Source organism: Zootoca vivipara, chromosome 10 (assembly GCF_963506605.1).
Source record: "Zootoca vivipara chromosome 10, rZooViv1.1, whole genome shotgun sequence".
In the NCBI taxonomy this organism is placed as follows: domain Eukaryota; kingdom Metazoa; phylum Chordata; class Lepidosauria; order Squamata; family Lacertidae; genus Zootoca; species Zootoca vivipara.
In genome coordinates this window covers 270,413-282,278 of record NC_083285.1, presented here as the reverse complement: position 1 = coordinate 282,278, position 11,866 = coordinate 270,413, and the positions used below count along the sequence as shown (strand labels likewise).

Genomic DNA, 11,866 nt, shown 5'->3' with positions numbered 1-11,866 from the left:
ACAGGAGTGGGGAAGTAACTTAAATCTAAATCTAAATTCTTTTGAAACTGATCTTGGGATCTTCTGAGTGAAGCCAATCTTTCTCATTCTGCCTTTACGGTCTCTAAGCCTTCAGACACTGTGGCCAAAAGGGTGGGAAGGGTCTGGAGGCTAGAGGCAAAATATGAAATCTTCAGCAATGAATGCTACTGCTATGCATTGCTGATCGTGCTGTTTTACTGAATTGTTAATTTGCGTTCTTTGCTGGAATGGCTTCAGGGGCATGTTGCAGGTTTATTCATTCCTTCTTCTCTCTCCCATCTCCACCTCCCTTAGAAGATACGTCATTCTAAAGAGATGTTACTGCCAGTGCATTTACCTTGAACAAACATTATTTCAGCCTTTGAGTTTGTTTTTCTTTTCTCTACTCTCTGGACAAAGGTACTATTACTTCTGTGTTTCAGATCCTTTTAGGCTAAAAATAAAAGTGTGGCTTAAGAAGTAACTGGTTATCACAAGGGTGCTTGTTTAACCCCCCTGTGCAGCCAGTCAAAATGGAGTTTCATCAAATGAAGTGCAGTTTTGCAAAGGGACGTTTGATATTTTATGAGGAAACTGAAATAAATATTCATTTCTTGTGGTGGTGGTTGTTTATTTTAGATCTTATTATTTATGTGGAAATTGTTCAATTTGGTTCTGTGCTTTTTGATGTTTTATTTTTTGATTTTTTACTACTTTAGTTATGTGGTTAATTGTGTAATTTTTTTCATGTTGTAAGCCGCCTTGAGCATGGAAAGGCAAGATACAAATAAAATGATGCATGCATGTATGTATGTATGTAAAGGCCAGGTTGCAAGCATGTCCTGCCTCAGGGTTGGGCCAGTGATGTGGTGAGAAAGTGTCATGCTTATCAGAGCTGCTGCAAAGTCCCCAGCCAAGGCAGCCCTGGCAATGATTCTGCAGTTGCTTTGGCATATTATTTTCAATATAATGCATGGAATAAACTGTAGAACCGGATCAGAGGGAAGCAGAGGCAATATATAGTTCAGTTTCTGGTCAAAATAGGCATTATACCAAACATGTAGCTGGCGCTATGTATTTAGCTCCTCCTTTACCCAATAACATTCCATAGAATAATGTACCCTTCCCCAGATAGTCTGTGACATCCTTGTGGGGAAGAGTAATACAATGTTCCATGTGTCTCTTCCACCCACCCCAGCAGTAGCAGCCAATTATGTGGAGTGGGAGTAGGAGATGTAGCATGTTGTAATGTTGAATGTAAATAAGTTCTGCTTAGGGATCAGGGAGAAATTCAATTCAGTTTATATTTAGAGGCCAACTTTCCAAAACAATATGCAGACGAAAACGCAGGTCTCCATAAAAATATGCATACAAAATGCATTGTATTACGCAAAATTGAATGCAAAATGTTTACATTAGGAGATCATTTGACTAAGATGCCGATGAATTTATTGAGATTTTTTTTTAAAAAAAATGATGAACTGATGTGAAAATGTGGAGAATTTGAGACTGAAAAAACAAGAAATGAGAGAAACCAAAATTGACAGATTCACCCTCCCCTTCTGCTACATGTTGCTGTGGGGTAGTTAGGCAAACATGTGCCCTTGGCTTTACATTTAGTGTAGTCTCTGCTTCAGCTTTCTGAGTCCAGTAATTCATAAACAACAGCCTTCTGAAAAAGTGAGCATTAATACAGCAATGCCGCATTAGGAGCAAAAGTGGAATTTCTAAATTAGAGGAGGTAGGTGTGGGACTACCATATGAATTCATAATCTTCCCACACACAAAAATCCACAGCTGGGCTCCTTTCATAAATTGCTGCCAGACAGGGTCTTCCAGTGTGGTGTAGTGGTTAAGAGTGGTAGACTCGTAATCTGGTGAACTGGGTTCGCATCTCCGCTCCTCCACATGCAGCTGCTGGGTGTCCTTGGGCTAGTCACACTTCTCTGAAGTCTCTAAGCCCCACCCACCTCACAGAGTGTTTGTTGTGGGGGAGGAAGGGAAAGGAGAATGTTAGCCGCTTTGAAACTCCTTTGGGTAGTGATAAAGCAGGATATCAAACCCAAAACTCTTCTTCTCTCTTCCATGATACATTGCTAACATTCATTTATGTATTTTTTAATAATGCCTGTCCACCCCCATCTTTTTTTTTTTACATGAAAGGTTTATTGAAGCAGATTATGCTTGGATGTTGCTCTTGGCACTGAAGGCCATGTAATACACAAGGAGACCAATGAATGCTGCCAGCACCTCAGTGGAGACCCATGGTTCGCTCCAGGCACCTCGATGATCCACATTGACCAAAAAGAGGGGTTTGACCTCAGAGACATCTTTGTTGTTCTGCTGAGCCTTGCACAAGATGCTATAGTATTCCTCATTGAAGAACTTCACCTCGTAGGTGTCAGAGCAAGTCAGCTTATGCTCCATGCTCCAAGAAACCTGATAGTGGCCAACATCCTGACCCCGAGTAACAGGAAACTGCTTACCATTGACATCTGCATAGAGAGCAACATTTTGCGATCCATTCTTACAGGTGAGGGAGATCTCAACAACAAAGACAGTCTCAGAAGAGATTACAGCATCTGAGATAGTGTAGTAGGATGGAGAGATGACTGGGTCTGTAGAGCTTTCATCTCGCGCCCCACGCAGCGCCAAAGCCAGCCGAAGCAGCATGAGCCTGGCGTCTGCCATCGCCAACCAGTGGGAGGAGATGAGGAAAGGCAACGCCCACCCTTCTCTAACATTCAATGTGGCATATGCAGTGTTGATGCACACAGCAATGAACCACACAAAACACTCAAGTTTTTATGGGCACAGACCAAATCAAGCATTTTAAATGAGACAGTCCTCTGCATGTTTACTCTGGAAGTCAGTGTCACCGTGTTCACTGGGGCTTACTCCCAGCGAAGTGTGCATAAAATTGTAGCATAAATGCAGTAAATACTTTTGAGAGTCCGCCCTAATGAATTCAGTAATACCTGCCACCTATACATGCTTTATATCCCATTAATCTGTGAAGTGGTTAAATCTCTGCCATTGATATCAATGGTCTATTTTAATGTCATCTCTAGGTATGTAAACACAATCCCCTTCTACAGCTAAAAGCAATGATTCAGTATGAGACTTTAGAACACTGATATGAGGTCAGTATAACCACACAGAGTGAGAAACATGGGCCTAAGCCCACCCCAGCTTGGGCCTCTTCATACTCTACAACTGTGTCACAGGAAGAATAAGCCAAGAACTCTGAAAGGTCAAGGTATGAAATGCAGACCCAATGCAGACCCAATCCTAAAGTACACACTTGGAAATGGGAAGCCAACACAGTTCCTGTTCAACTATGAAGATGCTGTCATCTCCCCCTTTGGGGGTTAAAGTGCTAACAAGTGGATATTACAAGGCATGTGTGTTGTTTTCCTCTTCGTTATGAAGGCAGGAAGGATAGTTTTGTGGAGAGCCAAGGGAATCAAAACAGCAGGCCATTCCTGGCTCATTGAGTGGCTTTAACTGTGGATAAATCATTTAAATATGCTGGCAGAATTTGCTCCTCTCTACAGAATGTAGATATATTGTTGCCTTAAGGACATAGGAGCCGACACCATGGGGGCTTCGGCCCCCACAATGAAATATTTGAGGGGGCTGGGCAAAGTTGATGGGCACTCCCATTCAAATGGTATGTGTGCATTGCATCATGTGATCAATTATGCGTGGTGGGGCTTATCTGGACCCTCACAGTATTTTATTCAAGTTGGCACCCCTTCTTAAGTTTTTAGCCTTGGCAAAGCAGTCTGAAGGGCTTAGAAATGCAAAAGGAGGGCAGGCATGTAAAGTACTCTCCCTCTGCAATGGTTTTTTTTTTGGTGAGGCAGTTTGCTCCTCTCTGCTGAACTCATTCCTACTGCACCTCTCGCCCTGTCTGCATTCCCCACCCACTAACCTTATTGGTGCTGGTACTGTGTATATCTTGGAAAACCTGTTTTTAGCCCCCTGCCAATATCTAGAAGTATTATTCTGTGTGTTTTTTTAAATGCTATTTAAATACCTGCTTTCACTATTGAATGGCCCCTGGTGTAATTATTTATGGCACAGTTTTAATTGGTTATTTTTATAACCAATTATTTTTATATTGTTTTTATTACATTCTGTGAGGCAATTTGGAGAGCTCTAGTCAGGCTGAAAAATATTAATATAAATATTTCATATATACCTCTCTCCAGTTATTGAATCTAGTGTTTTTGGTTGTTCAATTGTTACCATACAAGGGAGGGTGGAATAAAAACGCTGACCCTTCGGCCAAAAGAAGACAAACTCAGCGTGTAGAAAGACTTTACTGTATATTTATTGCTGCGGCATAAATCTAAAGGCCCCAGTGGATATCTCCGAAAAGCTGGGACCACAAATACAAAATTCAAGACACTTTTATAACAATTACATACATTTATCACCTCATGCACAATCCTTTTCAGCAATATGATTGGGTAACAGAACACATGGACAGCTTGTGGACCCCTAAAACTAATTTCATTGGTCAGAACAGCCTGCCCCTAATTACTATGGCAACAGGTATCTTTAAGCAAAGTTCATACAAAATGCTGTTTTTCCACTATCCCTTCCCTGAAGCCTATTCTGGGTCAGGAGAATTTATTGATCTCCTGACTTTGATGCCAGCCCCCAGTCAGCCGGTGATACAGCTTGTTCTTCCCTCTGTGGTATGAGGAGCAGAGAGCAGTATATCACAGATGAAACTGCCACTGTTCCTGAGTCCCTCTTAGGAGATGTAAAATTTCTGGAAATTTTGAAGCCATGAGAAACAAAATGTTTTTCACCTCTGTTTTTCCCGGGGGGGAAATATAAATTTTGGAAAAATGGAAAAAAAGTTCAGTGTGGAGTAGTTTTACAAATTGTGTGAAACACAGTGTATATAAAAGTATTAAGGTCAAGGGACCCCTGACCATTAGGTCCAGCCGCAGACGACTCTGGGGTTGCGGCGCTCATCTCACTTTACTGGCCGAGGGAGCCGGCGTGCAGCTTCCAGGTCATGTGGCCAGCATGACAAAGCCGCTTCTGGCGAACCAGAGCAGCGCGCGGAAATGCCGTTTACCTTTCCACTGTATTTATCTACTTGCACTTTGACGTGCTTTCGAACTGCTAGGTGGGCAGGAATATAAAAGTACTAGTTGGCCCTGCCACGTGTTGCTGTGGCTAATCCCTGCACCTGCCACCACCCTGTGTCAATCCATGACGTATCCCACCCCCTTCTCCCCCCACCCCGGGGTTTCCCCTGTGAATTCCCCCAACCTGTCCCGTCCCATTACGTATCACGCCCCCCCTCTTCCTCCACCAGGGCCGTCTCGAGCAGGTCGCGCGCCCAGGTGCAGAGGGGTGGAGATCGCTCCGGCGCCCCCGCCCTCGCAGGGCGCAGCACGGTTTCTGCACGGCTTTGCCACACGGCGCCCAGCCTGCCGGCCCAGCGCCCTGGTTAACTGCACCACCGGGGGTCTACCTAGAGCCGGCCCTGTCCCCCACCCACGGGTCATCCCTGTGACTGGTCCCACCATGCCCTGATCTATCCTGTCCCCTCCTCCCCCCAACCCCCACCCAGGCGAGTCAGTACCTCCATTCGGCCTAGTCTGTAAAGGCTTCGGCCTAGTATGTAAACGGCGGCTGAGGTGCTGTTGAGAGGGAATATTTTATAGGTGCAGTACCAGTGTAGCCGCCAGGGTGGATAAAAATCAATGATTAAAAAAAAAAACAGATTTTTTTTATTTAAATCGGATTTTTTTAAAATAAAATGCTTTTTGAGGAAAATATATTACCATCCAAAGGTTATTCCATCATGAAAGTTTTTTAATTATGTAGAATGAGGTTGTATATGTTTAATTTTTTTGGTAAATAAATTCCATTAATCTATTCACAATGTCATGCTCTTCCAGAGGTTTTTGTAAGATTATTGGGCAGTTTCTCTGCCTACAAGATATTATCAAGGATGCTTGGTTTACTTTTGCAATTCTCAAAACTGAATTTGACTCAGCAGAGATCACATGCCTCTTCTTCACAGCAAAAATGTTATAACATGAACAGAGTTGAGAAAAAGACCTTAATCCTATTGTTCTAAAAACCTATGAATACAGAATCAACCCCTTCAGTGCTAAGTTTCAAGAAGTTCAGTGAATAGAATAGAAACAATATTTTTCTGATTGTTTGGAGTGGACAGTATTTACGTTTTTCATGTGTAGGCTGGGCTGACAGTCTAAGTTTCTTAAAATATATATATATTGTTTTTGTTTAGCCAAATTACTTAACAAACATGGATGTTTGTTTAAGCAAATAACATATGCTGTAATGTTATTGTTTCAGTTGAATAAATCTATTTAAATTGTTATTATTAAGGTAATGATTATTTTTCTCCTTCCTAAGTACAACAGAAAAGTTGTCCAAATACAGTATGAATGATTAACCTATTAAACTGGAGATAAAAAAACTAATATGAAAAGTTGTTATTCTAAAAATCTTCATCTACTAGCATATTAAAGTTATACCAGCAAGAATTAGTATTTATGTAGAAAACTATGATTTAAATCACACCTTACTGACTAGTGATTTAAATCGTGATCCACCCTGGTAGCCGCCACTAGAGGGCGCTGGTTTGCAACCTGGTTCTTTCCCCAGCATGCACTATCGGCTGAGTGAGGCGTTCTGGAACAGGGGTTTTTGGGGGTTTCACCTGGCGGAGGTGTGGCATCTGTCTTTGAAAACCTTATAAGAGCCATCGGACATTCGCTTTGGACGTTGTGTTCAAATTTGAACGCAATCGGTGAAGCGGTTTCGGAGAAAAGTGGATAATAACCCACATGCCCAGGTTACACATTATATATATTACATATGTGTAACCTGGGCATGTGGGTACTGTATATATAAATTCTTGCAATAAAACAGGTAATACCCCACCCCACCCCACCCTCCCTCAAAGCAACAAAACAAGAAACCATCAACATTAAAAATAATCAGATTTGCCCCTTAGCACCAACAGCAAATAAAGTTAAGGTCCACCTCAATATTTAAGCTCCATACAAGGTCTACCTTTTGAGTAGTGCTTCAAAAAAAACAAAAACCCACAGAAGACACAACATATACATGCAGTTTATTCTATCTCATTTTCTGAACTATGCTATCATTTTCCATTTCTTCTTCCTCTTCCTCTTTGTCATTTTTCTCATTGACTTCTAAAAATTGGCTTTGGGGAAAAAAGGGGGGGACAATTTTCCTGTTTTCCCCCCAGGCCTTGCCATCTCTCCTTGAGCACAGCCAGGGCAAAGTGTAAGGCTTCCCCCCCCCCTTTTTTTCATGACAGGCCCAGAAGTAACCAACACCCAGTTACTGAATAGTATGTTGCACTAAGGCTCAAACTCTGTTTGAAAGGCAAGAGGGCTTCTAAACAGTTTACAAAAATATACAACAGAGCATTAAAATGGTTGATAAAACACAGTTAAAAGCAGGTATTTAAGAGTATTCAAAAGATGATTAAAGTCAGCGGTGGTTAAAAGGAAGTAAATCGCATGCAGCTTCTACGTGTTCGGATGGGCTGGCCCTAACAAAAATGTTTTGAGCAGTTGCCGGAAAGAGTCCAGTGAGAGCACCTGCCTGGTGTCAGTCGGCAGGGAGCTCCAAAGTGTGGGTACTGGAAGGCCTGGAAGAGAAATGGAAAAATTGAGGGGGGTGTTTCCTGTTTTTTCCCATAGCAATTTTTTCAGGAAAAATGGGGGGGGGAGGGAATAGTGTGTGGAATATTCAAACTATATCAAACTATCACGCCCCCCCCCCCAATAAAAAAGGCATTGGGGGATAACCGGGGGGGCTGCTTTCCCCCAATTTTCTGGTTTCCCCCCCAGGCCTTCCCATCTCTAGTCCCTCTACTAACAGCGGCCCAATGCTGAAAGCGGTACTGGTAGCAGAGGGACTCGGGAGCAGTGGCAGATCCACCTGAATCCGCTAGCACAGTCTGCCCCTCATACCAGTCCTGGGTGATATACTGATACATTGCCCAGGCCTATCAGTAATGTTGCACCATGCTGAGTAGGGAGGAATTACGGGTGGGGAACTACACAAAGGAAGCTGCAGACTAAAATTGCAAGAGGGCTTCACTGAACAGGACTTACATTATGAATAAATATTATAGATGAGTCTTTGCCATGGCAACGCTGGGTGATATGGCATTATATTAAGCACTGTTTAGACCAGTGCCTGTTTTCTAGAGAGAAAAGGTGCCGGTACTTACCATGAAGTACCCTTCTCAGCCAACTGGCTGTGGCTGCGGGCTGTGGGGTGAATGCCCACCGAGCACCCGGAGCCGGACATGGCTCTCCACCTCTGCCCCACATGTGAGGCCTTCAAAGAAAACGGGAGTCCTCTTGGTGCTGCCTGGCCCAGCCACTGACGCTGCTACTGCCGCCATAATGGACCTGGTCCATTTGCTGTGTGCCAAGTGCCTTCCGCTAGCCTTGGAGCTGGCAGAGTGGCGGGTGCAGTGGCAGCCCAGCAGCTTCCTGCAACTATGCTACCACAGGGTGAGGACGAGGAGTACGTGCCGCTGCTGGGGCTGGCGGTGCCGAGGGGCTTGGCGTCATGGGCACAGGGGAAAAGGCGCACCCTCCTCACACGCTTGCTTTATAAGCCTCTTTTTTGGGAGGGGGGAAGGTGCCAGTACCATGTACTGGTGAGTACTGCAAAAAAAAAAAACCAAACCCAACAATCCCACACTGGCTTACACCACCATTTTTATTCAATTTCCATTTGATTGTGGAAGGAAAAATAATACCCCTAAATTGAAAAAATCAGCCATAGACTAGAAGCAACCACAGTTCTCCTAGAACAGCTGAAATGTTTTAGCTGCCTATTGCTGTTAAAATACCATAGAAGTGCTAAAACTTAAACCTAAAATACCCCGACTAAGCACCACAGTGCAAATTTTAGCAGTTTTCTCACATCCAAGTGTTCAAGGTTCCTGCAGACTTAGTAGCATTGTCTCATGCTAATTTTCACTTTGTTAAAATGATGGCATAATCTATGCAAAGAAGAGCTTACCTGGGGCTTAATTTCCAGATAAAGAACAGCACAAGTTGTTGGCAAAATGAAGTGCTGTGGCGCTGCGCTATAATTGCATCAAAGCCGTATTTAGTTCTGACCGAAGTGGTGTTGAGATGGGTCTCCCTAACATAGCCAGTGAATCCACGAGGGGCTGATGAGAAAGCGCCCACCCCTTGACGCAGTGGAGGCTGCTCCATTAGGGCTAATGGGGAAGTTCCCCACCAAACTCAGTCTGCTCTCAGGCAACTCACACGGGCCTTGCCACTTAACAGCCAGTTAAGGGGCTATTAGCTTCCTTAGTCTCAGTCTGCCCTTGTAAAACTCAGCAGGGAAGGGGGGCAAAACTAGAATTAGTGGACTCTGTGCCTCCTTGGCTCCACCTACTGTTTGGGGCCGCTGCCTTCCACTTCACTAGTCCCAATGAACACTACATGCTGCCGCCTTGAAGCTGCTGAGTGACGAGCATTCAGGGATAATTACAGGTAGGTAGCCGTGTTGGTCTGCCGTAGTTGAAACAAAATGAAAAAAATCATTCCACTTTCAGTGTATCTGAAGAAGTGTGTATGCACACAAAAGCTCGTACCAATAACAAACTTAGTTGGTCTCTAAGGTGCTACTGGAATGATTTTTTTAAATTTTGTTTTGAGCATTCATTCAGGGAATCTGTTATGGATGCTTTAGTTGAGATTCCTGCATTGCAGGGGGTTGGACTAAATGACCCTTGGAATGTTTCCAGCTCTACAATTGTATGATTCTATGTACAACTGTATGTGTGTAGGTCAACCTATGGCCAGTGGGAGTGTCAGGATGCAACAACCATAGCCAGCAGGTGTTTTCCTGTTACTTCTTTGTGGTTCATGAAATGTGTGTGGGATTCATTTGAACACTTTGAAATGCCTGTGCTGGAATGTGTGTATTCTTACTGTGCCTCATATGTGTAAACAAAAGAGGGCAGAACTTCTATACAGTCATACCTTGGGTTACAGACGCTTAAGGTTGTGTCTTTTCAGGTTGCATCCTGTGCCGAACCCGGAAGTACCCGAACCTCTGGGTTACTTCCGGGTTTTGGCGCTCGCACATGTGCAGAAGCGGCGAATTGCAACCCGTGTGTGTGTGCAGACGCAGCACTGCGGGTTGTGAACGTGGCTCCCGCACAGATCACATTTGCAACCTGAGTGTCCACTGTACAGTAATATTTGAAGATCTAGAATAGGGGTGGGGACATTAAGTAGGAAGGTCACATGTGGCCCTCGAGGTCACTCTGTTTGGCTCTTGGACTCTCCTAGACCCAACCTCTTGTTGGTTCTCCTTGAGTGCTTTTGCCTGGTTATAATGTGTCACTGGACAGTGATAGTGTATTTTGCTTGCCTGTGTGTGTGTGTGTGTGTGTGTGTGTGTGTGTACTAAGCTCTGGGTTTTGTGTGGCTAGAATGTTCTTTGTGTTATGAGAAACAAAGGAAGAAGCTGAGTATGTTTAGCCTGGAAAAGGGAATGAGAGGAGATATGCTAGCCATCTTCAAATATCTCAAGGACTGCTGCATGGGAGATGGAACAAGCTTTTTTTTCAACTCTGGATGTTAGGACATGAACTAACAGCTTCAAGTTGTACTAGAAAGGAAGGACTTTATGACAGTAAGAGCTGTTTGGCAATGGAACGGTCTCCCTCGGGAGATGGTGGGCTCTCCTTTCTTGGAGGTTTCTAAGCAGAGGTTGGATGGCCATCTGTCATGGATGCTTTATTCTATAGTTATTTTGATTATATAATTCCTGTCTCAAGCCAGACCTTTTAAAATTAGTTACACGTAGGTAGCCGTGTTGGTCTGACACACTCAAAACAAAATTAAAAAATCCTTCCAGTAGCACCTTAGAGACCAACTAAGTTTGTCATAGGTATGAGCTTTCGTGTGCATGCACCTGAAGAAGTGTGCACCTGAAGAAGTGTGCATGCACATGAAAGCTCATACCTATGACAAACTTAGTTGGTCTCTAAGGTGCTACTGGAAGGATTTTTTTATTTTCTTTTAAAATTAGTTTGAGAAACTTTTCTTTTGATTCCTCAATCCTAAAACAACAAAAAAGATGATTTAGCGACACTCCCTAAACTGAATGATTTAGCAACAGTCCCTGAGTTGAATAGCAATTCATTCAGAATTTGGCTGTGCGACCGGCTGGTGTTTGCTGTTGCTGCTGCGTGAATAACGTCCATTGTAAAACCAAACTGGAGTTAATTTCAGTTCCGGACTGCGAAGTGCAAAGCGTGGCGCGAGGGCGAAGAAATGGGCGAAGCGGCGGGGAGGCTGTTAAAACGCAACCTTATTCCAAATCCCCCCAACATGGGCTGGTGGTGCAGGCAGTTTTATTCCAGGAGAACACAGTTTTTGTTTAAGTTGCTGAAAGTCCTGGGGCTATTCTCCCCACCCCCCTCGAGAGCATGCACTTTGTTGAACCGAACTAGGGGAAAATGTTTTTTTTTTAATGGAAAAACTCTAAAACCAGTTTTCACTTTGCATTGGTACTAAAGATCCCCGTTTCCCTTTGCGTCCGCGATAAACATCCCCCCGCACCTCCTCTTCCCCGCGGACTCTGCAATGATACTTTCCTTCCCCCGCCTTCCAGGGATCCTGGAATGTCGATGGGGAGGCTGGGCCAAACCCCGAGCCCCTCCCCCTTCCTCCGAGTGACTTCCTCCCGCTCCAATCAGCGGGAGCTAGGGGGCTGGCTCTCCGGACTTTCCTCCAGTCCTTTTGGCCGCTCCCTTTTGCGTGGGGGGGGGGGGAAGCTG

The 11,866-nt window shown here is 44.1% G+C and overlaps 1 protein-coding gene across 1 annotated transcript; it reads right to left on the bottom strand.

The window, feature by feature from the left end:
• Positions 1-2,161: 2,161 nt before the first annotated feature.
• LOC118091090 (translocon-associated protein subunit delta-like) lies at positions 2,162-2,691 on the bottom strand. The gene has a single exon (XM_035127719.2). It carries the CDS (start codon positions 2,689-2,691, stop codon positions 2,179-2,181), a length of 513 nt encoding a protein of 170 aa, XP_034983610.2. The 3' UTR covers positions 2,162-2,178.
• Positions 2,692-11,866: the final 9,175 nt, after the last annotated feature.

What these genes read in the sequence shown, in the direction of transcription:
- LOC118091090 (XM_035127719.2), bottom strand. Translation starts at nt 2,691, where the DNA reads ATGGCAGACGCCAGGCTCATGCTGCTTCGGCTGGCTTTGGCGCTGCGT.